Source organism: Syngnathus typhle, linkage group LG14 (genome assembly GCF_033458585.1).
Source record: "Syngnathus typhle isolate RoL2023-S1 ecotype Sweden linkage group LG14, RoL_Styp_1.0, whole genome shotgun sequence".
In the NCBI taxonomy this organism is placed as follows: Eukaryota; Metazoa; Chordata; class Actinopteri; order Syngnathiformes; family Syngnathidae; genus Syngnathus; species Syngnathus typhle.
In genome coordinates this window covers 6,990,815-7,003,979 of record NC_083751.1, presented here as the reverse complement: position 1 = coordinate 7,003,979, position 13,165 = coordinate 6,990,815, and the positions used below count along the sequence as shown (strand labels likewise).

General features: G+C 39.1%; 1 protein-coding gene across 3 annotated transcripts in view; it reads right to left on the bottom strand.

Moving 5' to 3' along the window:
• The window catches only part of ttll7 (tubulin tyrosine ligase-like family, member 7), a 48,465-nt gene extending 36,107 nt beyond the window's left edge, over nt 1-12,358 (bottom strand). For 2 of the 3 annotated variants that reach the window (XM_061296911.1, XM_061296912.1), the window contains exons 1-6: nt 12,013-12,357; nt 6,612-6,886; nt 6,151-6,282; nt 4,283-4,404; nt 2,751-2,818; nt 2,470-2,628 (exon numbers count right to left, since the gene is read on the bottom strand). In XM_061296911.1, coding sequence (XP_061152895.1) covers nt 2,470-2,628; nt 2,751-2,818; nt 4,283-4,404; nt 6,151-6,282; nt 6,612-6,636 — 506 coding nt within the window. In that variant the 5' untranslated portion in view covers nt 6,637-6,886; nt 12,013-12,357. Of the gene's footprint in view, nt 1-2,469; nt 2,629-2,750; nt 2,819-4,282; nt 4,405-6,150; nt 6,283-6,611; nt 6,887-12,012 lie in introns of all 3 variants that reach the window. The other variant, XM_061296909.1, reaches the window with a different exon arrangement.
• Between the last annotated feature and the right edge of the window lie 807 nt (nt 12,359-13,165).

Below are 13,165 nucleotides of genomic sequence, written 5' to 3'. Positions count from 1 at the left end.
GGTCTCATGTCACTGGCTTTATATAGTACACAGACGTGAACTGAGTTTGTAGTGCATGCATTCATGCAGCTGAGTGTGCACGGCATTGTGTATGTCTGTCCGTGTATATATGTATGTGAGCTGGTGGCTTGAGGGATCATTGTTAAACAGACTCCCAGCGTCACTGAGCTACGTCCACATCACTCATAGTTAGAGCTGACCGAGACTAAATTGGTTGCATGCAGAACCTTGAAGGTTCCCTTATGTAAGGAGGGACTATACACACAGCGATTTTTTTTTTTTAGCATTGAGGCATCCGAGCAAACCCAATTATTTAATCACATGCACTGTGAACAATGCATACAGTGCATCGTGAAGCTGCACTTTAACCAAATGAAAATCAACAAGTGAGAACTTCCAGTCATTATAAAGTACCGTTTTTTTCCATGTATAATGCGCAAAATTTAGCGAATTTATTGTCCTAAAATCTGGGGTGCGCATTATACATGGGTACAATTTTATTTTATTTTTTTTTAAATCCGGATATCATACGGAGGCCGCCATTACAGATATGCGCTTTCTTCTCTGCTGTTCACTTCAAACACGCTCCATACGAACACAATGCTCTCGAATCAGACGCTTGCTCGATCACCTGCTCGTTTGCTGTCACAATGTACCCTACACAAATCCGAAACATTTCTTCGCTATTGAGTTTGCTAGCGCATGCGCAGTGATACTGACAGGCAGAATAACATCCGGTTGTTCCCAAAGATGATCTTTTTTCTGAAATAATTTTACGTTTACGGACTTAAGTGGGAGTCAAAATTTGGGTGCGTATTATACATGGGTACAGGCTTTTTTCCAGCATCAACATGCCATTTTTAGGGTGCGTATTATACACGGGGGCGCATTATACATGGAAAAAACGGTAACCATGTCTTCACTTTCAGATTAGACAGAAATGTGATGTTTTTACTTTCCTCTATCAATCACACCACATTAGTGTTCGCTCTAACCGAGACTGCTGCGTTAAAAAGCAGCGCTTCATCTGCCAGTATCAGCAGTCTTGAGCTGAACCGAACAGGGACAAGTTGATAGAAGATTGACCAATAATGTGAGTAGCCCTAAATGCCAGACAGCAACTGATTGATGAAGACAAGGTTAACAGTGTTAGTTAGTCGAGGAGGAGAAGACGACATGATTGATGAGCAAGCGTGTCACATAATCATAGCCCACTCTCCCTTGCCTATTTAATTTGGCACCAGTGAGTCGCTCTTCTTTTTAAGCTTTGTGCACACTTTGATTTTGTTGTATAACTTCACACACACACACACAATACCTTTGTTTAGTGGGGCGCCAGCAAAATAAAATACGGGGGTAGGTATAACTTAATTTCCTGCTGCGGCATAACATGCAAAAAAATAGAGCTCTAATTTTGTGAGCCTTGTGCTGTTGAGAATTTGAGCTAAGCTCAGCATTTTTCATATTACAAATGTATGGCAGTATTTCAGTGTTAGCTGTGTTTTATTCTTTAACAAATAAAAGCTTTTAAGTAATGCTCACATCATACTAGAAAGGACAAATGAAAAGAGAATTAAAGGAAGATTTAAGCACACTGAGCTATTCACACTTTCTATGATGAATGCAAGTACCGTAAAATACATATTACATGCAACTACTGCCAAAAACATTTTTGTAATCACTATAAAAAGGTCCAAATTATAACAAAGTTAAAAAAAACTTTGCTGTAACTTTTTTTGCTGACTGAAATAAAGTCGTATTTTGAAACGCTATACCTCTATCGAATCCTCACATTTCAAGATACTCGCTGGATTTGGTTCTTTAAATACTTTATGGCTTTCATTTTCAGAATAGAAAAAAAGAAACAACAGTGGAAGTTGGAGGTTTACGTTTTCTATCCTTTAACCTCTGGGACTTTTTGAATGAAAAATGCATTTAATTCAGTAGTCTCCCCATTTTATAACAAGAGATGCTTTTGAGTTTCCCCATATTCTGGTCCATTTTCCAGTCTGCCTGGTGTGTGCTGATGGTTCCCCATAAAGGAATCCAATATTCATATTCACACACCTTCAGGGGAGAAGCTACAGTAAGTGCCAGGGACGAGTGTGTGTGTTTTGTGTGAAAGTGTGTGTGTGTGTCATCTAGCCACGATAAGCTCTGATTTATGGCGATTGTGACCATGGAGGACAAAAAGGCCAACAATGAGATTTAGCACATCCTCTCAGCCCACATAATCAATCGGAGCCCCGCCATTATGCTATTTCCATGCCGGGGTCAAACACCCCTCTGAGTCTTGTTTTCTTGTGCGTGTCCTTTATTTGCTCCCCCTTTCAACGTTCTCTCTCAGTCACACTGCTCTTGTCTATCTTGTCATTAAATCGTTATTTTTCGCCGGCTCACAGTCCCCCAATTGGTGTGTTGTTGTTTTTTTCGATTGTTTTGGAGGACTGGTTCTCGCCTCTGACCTACCCGTGACCCATGGCTCCATTGGCTGGTTTGACGATAAAAGTCTTCTGCTTACGTTTCCGCCGCAGCTCCTTCACGTAATTTTGGAACTGCGTGTACTCGGCGGGGAAGATCCATGTTTTGGGTACAAAGCCGTACTCTTGGGATTGGCACTTGATCATTCTGGGTACACAAAAAATAGTTGCACCGTATTACAGCGGAAATTCTAGTACGCATTTATTTTTTATGTTCAGGTGACATGGACGCACTTTTTATATGCTGAGACTTGGAAGGGAGAAACTTACTTTGACATGTTTCTTGCTAAGCAGTCTTTGCGGCAAATTTCACCCATACCCGGAAAATGGTTAATTCTCTGCAGAGGGACAGACAGACATAATTACATTGTTAAGGCCATTAGACTACTCAATTCCACCCCGCCCCTTCCGGACAACGAGCACATTAGAGGCAGCAACCTGAAGTGAGCTTACAATGTTCTGACATTTATGCCCAATTACGAACTTAAAACAAAAAGGTGACGCTGAGACCTTTTGCAACCCTTATTTAGTTTACAATGTTTTTCAGACTTTAAAGGTTGGGGAGGGAAGAGGCAAGCAAAAAAAAGATCAATCTCGACTCTGAGGGGCCGAGGTAATTGGTTCTGCATCGTAAGCTCCTGCAGTGACAGCTGAATGAATTGCTTTAAATGTGCCAAAAGTGGGGGTGCGGTGGGTAAAAGAAAATCTTTGGGTCTTTTGTATTCTTTGACTAAATGAGCCCGAACAGGGGCGTTAATTAGGCTCGCATGAACTTAAACTTGACAGCAAACTCCCATAGTACATTACTTTTAAAAAAAAAAAAAAAAGAATGCAGTGTAAAAATGATACGTAATTATTATCCCATTGAGACAGATGTAATTAGGCATTGGGAAGAAATTGCGCAGTTATCGGTTATCTGCAGATCGATGCAGTTTGTGAGAGGAAATCAAAACCAATTGTGGAGGGACTCTTAACTTTTTTTAACTGAAAAACAATCATGTGACGCTCCACAACAAAAAAAGTGTCAAGTGATAACAATGTACAGCATATTCTACAGTAAGTACTTTGTGATTCATAAACCACAGAGCAATGAACTGTACTTGATCATTTAATGACCCAGCTCAACAGAATAAAAGAGGTCAAACGCCAGGGAGATAACTAACTCAAGTCTATTTGCCCCTTCTTGTTCGGGCAGGTGGTAACTAAAACAAGTCAGTCTTCCTGTCGGACTTCTTGCTTATCTCCATCCTAAGATTTTATGTTCCTTTATCGCACGAAATAGTGTGCTCATTTATTTGTGGGTTTTTTTCCTTCCCTGTCAAGTCCCTTCACACACCCCTCAGTTGATTGGTGGCTCGGCTTCCCGTGCATTCCAAAATTAATTAGAATATTTTGTTGATAATTTATGGGTCACTTCTGGACCAACAAGAATAAATTAAAACAATACTGTGTCAAAAAAAAAAAGAGGACTACAATAAAAGGAATAAGGCAGAAAACCATTTAATTAAGTCTCCTAACACGGAGAAAATATAAAACTGCAGCTTTGCTCCTTCTAAGTGATTACTTCTGGGGTTTCATTGTAAACAAATCTCTTCCAGCTAAACTTAGAGTTGCAAATAACTGTAAAGTTTAATAGCTCTTAATGTTTTGCTTGTGATAAGAGGTTCTATAGTATTATATGTTTGCTTTACCACTTAATCGATAAATAAAAGCAAAAGTATATTTCTCCTTGTAATAGCTTCAGCCCAGGACCTCCCAGCCTCTTTGATGTGCTGAGTTGACAAGGTAGCCATGTGAAGTACCTGATAATTCCTGAGCTCCGCAATTTTCTCATGCTGTACAGCCGAGTCGTTCCAGATGAGATTGGCAGTCTCGTCTTCGTCTCGTGCTTTCAGAAAGTCCATCTCATTGATGACTAGCCGAACTAGACATTTACATTGAAATGGAGTAGAATAAACAAAAAGGTATTTCAGTAGAGTTTCAATACAAGAATATTTGATGGTTTGTTTGATGAATATCTAAGGAAATAAGACATAAAATGGAGAAAATTGTTTTAGTAAAATGCTTCGACAGAATGAGCTCCTTCAAGGTGATTGAAAAGATCAATACCTTCCAGCAATGTTTACTCTCTATGAAATGGTTGCACATCAATATATATATATATTAATGATACTTCCCCAACAAATATATATGAATGATACTTCATTGAAATCCCACAGGAAAGCCAATAGTATGAGAGATAGGTGGCGAACCCATTTGGACATTAATCCAGCAACTATTCATTATTCAGTGAGTAATGAAAGATTCAGATGCCCAAACAAAATGGCATTTTAATTAATTTCTTGAAACTCAACACAAACCTGATGCCATCTTGCCTAATGATGCATGATAGCACTTGAATGGGAAAACTGCGTTTCCGATGTGACTTCATCAATCTGTTCACGCTGGTGGATGTTAACTGTGTTTTGATCACTTGAACCGAGAGCATTTACATCGCAACGGGGCTGTGCTGACAGTTACCATTAAATTCCAGAAGACCCAGGTTATAATTAATTTGGTCTATGCCATCTCGCTAAACATGTCCTGAGGCCGTAAACACTTCTATGTGGCTGTAAAGGAAACAACAACACCATCTCTGATCTATTCTATTCCCTAAAATGTTGCTTTTGTTACTTTATCCTGAACATATTGCATAGCTCTTTCTCTCAAAAGGGCCAGTGTGAGGATCTCTTCACAGCGAGAAAAATGATTCACAGCTTGATTCCCATCTACATGCTGGATTTTGACGGCCCCTGATTTCTCCTACACTGCTGCTGACTCCTTAGTTTCAAAGGTTGTAGTTCACCCCTGAGAGCTTTGACGCCACGCAATATAGCCAGCATGTTAGGAGTGCTTACTGCGCTCTTTTGGGCTTGTCTCAAAAAACACTGACTGCCACGTTAAATTACCTCAATAAATATTTTTTTCTTTTTCGCAAGGATTTCCTCCACACAAGCAGTTTCAGCAGGCTGAAACTCATATAGCTTTCCTTTAAGATGTTATATGTCACTCCAGCTTTGAAACTTTTTATGCCGAGTACCACCGAAAAATAAACTGTGATCTCCGTGTGTCATCTTCATCATAACATAAAATACAGAAAAGTAATAAGTCAATTTTTAAAAAATTAAAGGTTTATGCCTTAAAAGTTATGGAAATTATATTATAAACATACATAGTTGTATGTTATTATATTATTATTATTATTATTATTATTATTATTATTATTATTATTATTATTATTATTATTATTATTATTTCCCCCCTCTAGGACCATCATGTACAATATCAAAATAAAATCCAGCGATTTTCCAAATGACTCAGGACAGCCTTTTTGGCTTGGGCAAAACCTTACTATTGGTATTAGAATTGCAACTTCCCCATTTAACAAACATCCAATAATTGGTTGGAAAAAAGAAGCTTAAGACTTTGTAACATTATATGCACAGCTTGAACATGCTCAACTTGGGTCTTCTGATTTACCGAAGTCAAATTCCTTGTTTGGCACGGTGAAACCATGGCGAATAAAAACTCTTGAATCTTGAATCTTTTTTTCTGATCTGTCAGAAAATTTGCTTCAACTGTGCCTAAAAAGACTTCAAAGCTCATACAAGGCGTCAGTCTAACTTCGTACCAATCTCGTATTTGGTGCCAGCAACATTGGCACTGATGACACCCTTCTTCTTTTTGGTGCGCACCTTCCTCTTGCCATGTCCATGGTAGGAGCCCACAGATGGCAAGTTCACGGGGGATGCGCCTCGATCCTCTAGAGATAGAGACAGAACACATCAAAACAAGCCTCCATGATGTTGTCACAGCGTGCACAGAAAAAGTGGGCAGGGCGCCTCATTTCTGCAGGGAATTGTACTGGCTGGTGTGGTCCAACATCTCGCATATGTGCTGCACAATAGGGAGAAGGAATTAAATAAATAAGTCAAACTGGGGAATTCTGAAGTGCTGGGAATGGTTAGATAAGTATGAAATCTTATGAATCAAAATGCATATCTTCTCTATGTAGCTTTGTTTCTATGCATGAGAGAACAGCAGTTGTATGTATGTGTGTATGTTTTTTGTACAAAAATCGATTCAACTCACCTCCGTCATTGGGAGGCGAGGGCATCTCCGATGCTGGAGGTGTGAGGAGAGATGCCAAGCTCTCTGCCAGACGAGGCAGGCGGGCCCCGCAGGGTACTCACGGTACCCTCCGAGGACACTCTCACACCAAATAGTTGTCACGGTCTTGGGCTGCGTAGGCAGTATGGTTCAGAACCAGTGTGCAGATTATCTGAGTATCTTCCAGGTGGGGGAGACTAATGATTGTTGGGATGGGGAAAGGATAGGGGTGCTCTTTAAAATCTACACAGGGCCATCTTATTTACAGCCCCATGTGGAAAAATGGGGGTGTATACGAGGATGGATAGGAAGACATGTAAAAGAGAAAAAAAAATAATGGTGTAAGACAAACATTTCCAGTAATCTCTGTTACATACTAACACACTATATATGCCAAAAACTAAAACATGAAACAAGAATGGATGTCATAGGACACCAGTGAGAAAGCCACCGCTGTTTCCCCCAAAATATTGCGACAGGTTTGAAGATTGCAATAACAGCATGAGTCAAACAATTGTGTGTACAAATAAAACCCAAGTTGTCTGGAAGGAACACACAATGTGCATTGAGAAAAAGACACAGCAAGCCAACGTCAAAACCCAACTGTGAAATATTGTATAGTGGAGACTGTCTATGATGCCATGACGACTGTAGTGTAAGTAGTTGTATTTAATTTCCATAAACTCTCATATATTCCCTTTTATTGACATAATGGATTTCCAATTCATTTGCAATTTGCAACAATATAGTCCCTATATGTCCAATATATTTAATTTGTTTTCTCACGAAAACTTTACAAATGTGATTATTCCTGAAATTGTTTTACTTTAGCTCTGTTACTGCAGAAATAAAACCGTCTAAAGCTGTGTGACGACTACTCGACTAAATAGTATTTGGTGGAACCCTAATGCAAATTTGTATCTCATGCTTGTGCCAGTTGGATTTCATTGTATAGCTGAGAGGTCATCTCATTCAAGCAGATGGCACTTTCACAGTAGTTTGTAAAATGGACGCTTCAGGCAATGAACAATGTGAGGAATTAACACCAGTCAGCATGCCAAATTCTGTTATTCTTTGGCTAAGGCCTGCGAGTGGGCTGACAAACCATTCTTTTTTTTTTCTCAGTTATCAACCATTGTTGAGATGTTCTATCACTTAATTATTCTGTTGGCTCAGAAAGCATTGTGACTTGTGCTCTTCCTGTTGGTCCAAATTATCTCATTTGCAGAGACAAGCACAAAGGGCATCCCAAACTGTCCACAGGTGCAAACCACAATGAACTTTCACAATGTTAAAGTAATAGCGTAATGTTGACTTTGCACCATAAGTAAGCGTTGTGTTCTTATAATCTTTGTCTTTAGATATGTACACCAAAAAAAAACAACTAAATTATGTCTTGGAAGAAGATGATAATACGGATCTCTCATTTTGTTGTACGTTGGCTGAATTATACCCAAGCTATATCAGTTTTTTTAAAAACAAAATTTATTGTATAAATCATAAAAAAAAAAAAAAAAAAAGAAATACAGAGCTCAGACGTTTTAAATGCCACAGAAGCTCCACTTAGAAAATACTATTGTCCTCGTTCTGACTTCCATACAGAGACCAACAGTGCCCTCTAGCGGTCAGAATGCCCCTCTTGCAATTTACTGAGCACACATTTTTATCTATTGAATCAATGAGTATTCACTGAACAAATTAAAATAGGAAAACAATCAAAGTACATTATTCCATCACTCAGTAGAGGTTTATGTTTTTCTGGTTGTCTTTTTGACCAAGTGGAGCATTGATTCCAGGGAAGACAGAGACTGGAATGAGTTTAGCAGAAAGTCAAACAACAACAGTGAGTGATGAAGTGAGGCAAGCTGTGCTGTTGACAAGAATATGCCCGCCCACCTCCCTGCACCGTCCTGGACAGTCAGCAGGGAAGGAACATTGACTCGAGAAAACTACCGGACCTTGGTGTCATGTAGATGCCCTCAGGAACAGGCCTAATGTATAATACAAGGACCTAAAGAATCGGACAACTGGAACACACAGTCCTCTCTTCGCTGTCAAAGAAAAAGGACAAAATTGCCATAGTCGGAGAGCAGAGTAGTAGTAATAATTCTTTTTGATATTCTGATTATGAAAATAGAAATGTAAATTTGTTCAAATTCAGCCTTCATCTCAAAGACTGGCATGAAGCACATCACATCTCAGAGCGTGTGGCATCTAATGTTTTTCTTTACTAAATGAATTAGGTCAATGCTCAGTTGAGGTTACTGTCAGTGTACTGAGGTCATGTTTTGATCTTGGTTAGTTAGTTAGTTGGTTGGTTGGTTGGTTGGTTGGTTGGTTGGTTGGTTGGTTGGTTGGTTGGTTGGTTGGTTGGTTGGTTGGTTGGTTGGTTGGTTGGTTGGTTGGTTGGTTGGTTGGTTGGTTGGTTGGTTGGTTGGTTGGTTGGTTGGTTGGTTACAAAGACAGTGAAAACAGTCAATTAAAACACAAATTAAAAAAAACACTAATATAAATAAGCTACAGTTTAAAACTGACAAAACTTAGAAAGAAAATATGTCATCAGTTTGTGCAGTTCGTATAATTTACCCGGATATGCAGGCTCAGGCTATATATTATCAATCTGCAGTTTCAATATGAATCATTTCAATATGAATAATGCAGACTGGGATGTATCCCAGAAAATGGGAAAATATGGCAGGTATTATTGATTAATATTCTGACGTGGCATTGCAGACTACAGCCGTGTAATAATATCACAGGATATCAACATTGAGCCACTACTACTGTAGTAGAACAGAAGATGATGCAGTAGCTAAATTTGAACAGGAGAGGGAGCTAAAAGACCACAGACAGAGTACAGTGACAAGAAGCCGGATTCTGAGCTCATGCACACTCTCTGCTTCCACACAAACGCTTTATTGTTAAAGGCTATCACCTCATGCTGCCATGAGCATCACTCCCTGTTCCACAGGCCATGACATATCCATTACAAATAAATGTTTGTTTTACAGGGTGTTGTAACGCTGAGCTGTTTGCTTTGCACGAGATGGAAATTCAATCCCATTGTGTACTGCTGCACCACAGTATTTTTATTGTCTGCAGGATAGATGCTTCATTAAAATTTAACAAATTTATATAAGGAGCGTGTTAAGATCCGAAACATCATATGGTAGTGGCAAACATCTGTGACTATCAAAAGCAGCTCCATAAAAGCCACCTCAAGAAGCACTGGACAGAAAGTGTTATAGAGAAAAAGCGGGAGTGAAGTAGTCCACCGAGCTCTTTCAGTAGTGCAGTCTCTTCAAGGATGAGCGGGACATCCCTGAGGGGTTTGATTAATGTTTTCCTCAACTCACAAGAAATTACATCTCAGCAGTGAGCTTCCAACAAGAGAGACAAAAAATGAGGCTTGGTGAAAACACCACTTAGCTTTGTGTCATGGTACAAACGATGCTCTTCAGTTCACTGGACCTCAGTGTGTGTGTATTCAGAAAGCTATTCAAAAGGTGCTAGGAATAGACTAAAACCTCTAATGGCCTTCCAGTTTGAAACCTTATCAAACTCTGGACATGTTTTGATTATTTTTCTGTGGCTTTTTCTAAAAGATAAGCTAAACTCAACAAGAGGTATTAAAAGTGTTGTCAAGCATCACCAGAAGTGTTGTCACAATTAAAGTACATGTTTATGGAACAATAGTTAACATGTACACTTATTTTATTTCCATGATTTCCTATATTTTGTTATAAATCCAAACGCTTCAGACTTCAACATGGAACAATTTTAACAGTTTCATTAAAACTTTATTTTTATTGCACATCCTTGACTGAATGCAAACCAAATATTTTTGCTCAAATATAAATAATTATGAATTGTTTATTACCTCTGCAGATGTTAATATGGCCGGGGGTTTTTTTTGTGTGTATGTTAATTAAACAGGATTTAACAGCTTTAAACTACTTAACCAATTCCCATGACACTTTGCAGAGCAACATGGGCTGAATACATTGATCCGGTTAAAGGTTAACAAGGATTTATTTATTTTTTTTAACTATTTTGTTTTTTCAGCTTTTCTTTGCTTTCACAATGAATACTGCACATAGTATATTAAAAACAGATGCAGGAGAGGGAAAACTGTCTTAAGATGGTTACAATAAATGTCTAATCACCTCAAATCAAACCATCTCAAATAAAATGCTGAGTTTGTTAGTTATCTTGCAAGAAGAGAGAACTACTGTACTGCACTTTGTGCCTTCTTCTACATACAAGCCAAAACAAGTGTGGGAGCTCTCAGCCCACAAGGCACTGAAATACTCCACCAAACACCTGAATACAATACAATCAACTAGAAATATGGACAAGACTCAAGTTGTTGTTTTTTCTATACTGTAATTTTAAGTAAAGTCTATAAACCAAACAATTAAAATGCAAACTGCATAATTAATAAAGTAAAGCCTGCCACTATGATTAACCCCACAACAAACTATTTTGAAGCCTTAGAGCATATTACATAATTCTAAAGATGTAATGACATGCATGAATAGGCAGATCCCGTTTTAAATGTTTTCAACATTCAGATATCATTTACAATTCCATCAAATTACAAACTGCAAGCACAATACTGCAAGAAATTACATAATAGTGAATGCACAACTGAAGCAGTTGGAAACGCTCGTCTGCCTAAAAATTCATCAGCACAAATAAATGCACACTTGGAAGTTTCTGCAAAGGAGTCAATAAATGCTACTGCATGGGAGCAAGAGGGAATACAATTATAAAGCACACATAATCTATGGGGTGGGTGGGTGTTTGTGGGTGTGTGGGTGGGGGGGTTACAAATATATCCTACGACAGACTGTTTATGTCGTCATGACATATCTGCAATGCACACGTTATCCTGTAAAGAAATTCTATAAATAAAGAAGGGGGCTCATCTTGCAGGTCACTTTAAGGGTCCTCGCCAAGCAAGCTACAAGCTAAGCTAACGAGAACACCGTTAAGGATTGTGCCTGTCACAACAACTACTGAGGGCCATGCCCTGTTATACTCTTTCCAAAAAAATATCTTTCTGTGCACGGGCAATCCGCGTTTCTCCAAATGCAATGTCGCATAACCTTTGCAGGTGCACTGAGAAATAGAGTACTATTTGACTGGTGCGGGTCCGGTTTGGGGTTCTCGTTGTAAGACACAACTAGGCAGTGCTTGCTATAGCTGGTACGCCAAAAATGAAGCGTCACTGTTTTCATTTAGCGACCTCACAACGATCAAACCCGCAAATAAATGCTGTGCATCTATCTGATGTTGCAGAAAAGATAACGAGGGTGAATAATTAGCTCGGTCTTAATATTTTCTTAAGGAAGAATTGAGGTGCGAAGAAGCTCGTTACCTTATTAATTCCACTCACTGGTAGCGCAGCTCCTTAGCTTGGTTGCGTCCCAGCGAATGAGCAGACAAATCGACCAGTACCGAGAGCATTTACAAGTGCGCATCAGTGTCTGTGTTGTGCAGAAAAACACTAAATATTAGTTGACATGCACGCGATAAGATAAAAACAAATCTGTGTCTTGGAAATCCGGTGTTGTGTGCGCTGAGCGTTGGAGCGATTCCATGGGCAAAACCATTCACGGTGAGAATGGGGGTGAAGATACCTGAACTGCTGAAGTTTGGCAAACGCAATTTAGCTTTCCCCGGTCAGAACAAAACGCACCTAATATTGTAAAAATAACACCGAAAAATCTACTCGCAATTTACTAGCGGTAGCTATTTTATTACGGGGAGTGTCATCGCTTCCCGACAGCTGAATGCAAACACTGAAAGCTACCTAGCAACAGTGTCGCTGACCATGGTGCTAGAAATCAAACCTGCTGTCATGGGCGCGTCCTACTCAGAGGTCACTAACGTGTCATTCGCATCTTAACACTATTGTCTCTCTGCAGCCATCGTTAGTTCAACTTACATTGATATTGTGTAACTAATTTACCTTTGCGCTAGGCATATGTGTTTGTTGTTATTTAGATGTATGTAATTACATACATTGAAAGAACAGTTAAGCAAAGACGAAGATGTCTGGCGTTCAAGTGTGACTGTGTGTTTGTCTATTGTGCACTACTACTGACCGCCAACCAGTCTTTGTATGGATGGGTGGGTAGATGAATGGACGGATGGGTTTATTTGCTCAATAATATAGATCATCTTTATTGGTCAAACCAAATATGCTGAAATCATAAGGGATTTGATTTCTCTTTAGGACATGCACAGGTGTCTAAAGTAAAGAGAGTCCTTTAACGATAGTCTATAACGTGTGCATATTAATGTGTAATAGAACAACAACAGAATTGTGGAGATGATGCAAAGTGACAGATCTTACAAGGAAATTGTCCTCATTTGGTCAGTGTACTTTAAATAAAGCTGCCACATATTAACTTAACGGCTGGATATAAAAATATTTAAAAAGTATGTACGCTTTTCTACCAAACCCGAAGGCACCATTTCACCCGTCCAAGTTGGTTCACGCGGCTATTCCTATTCCTACTCGACCT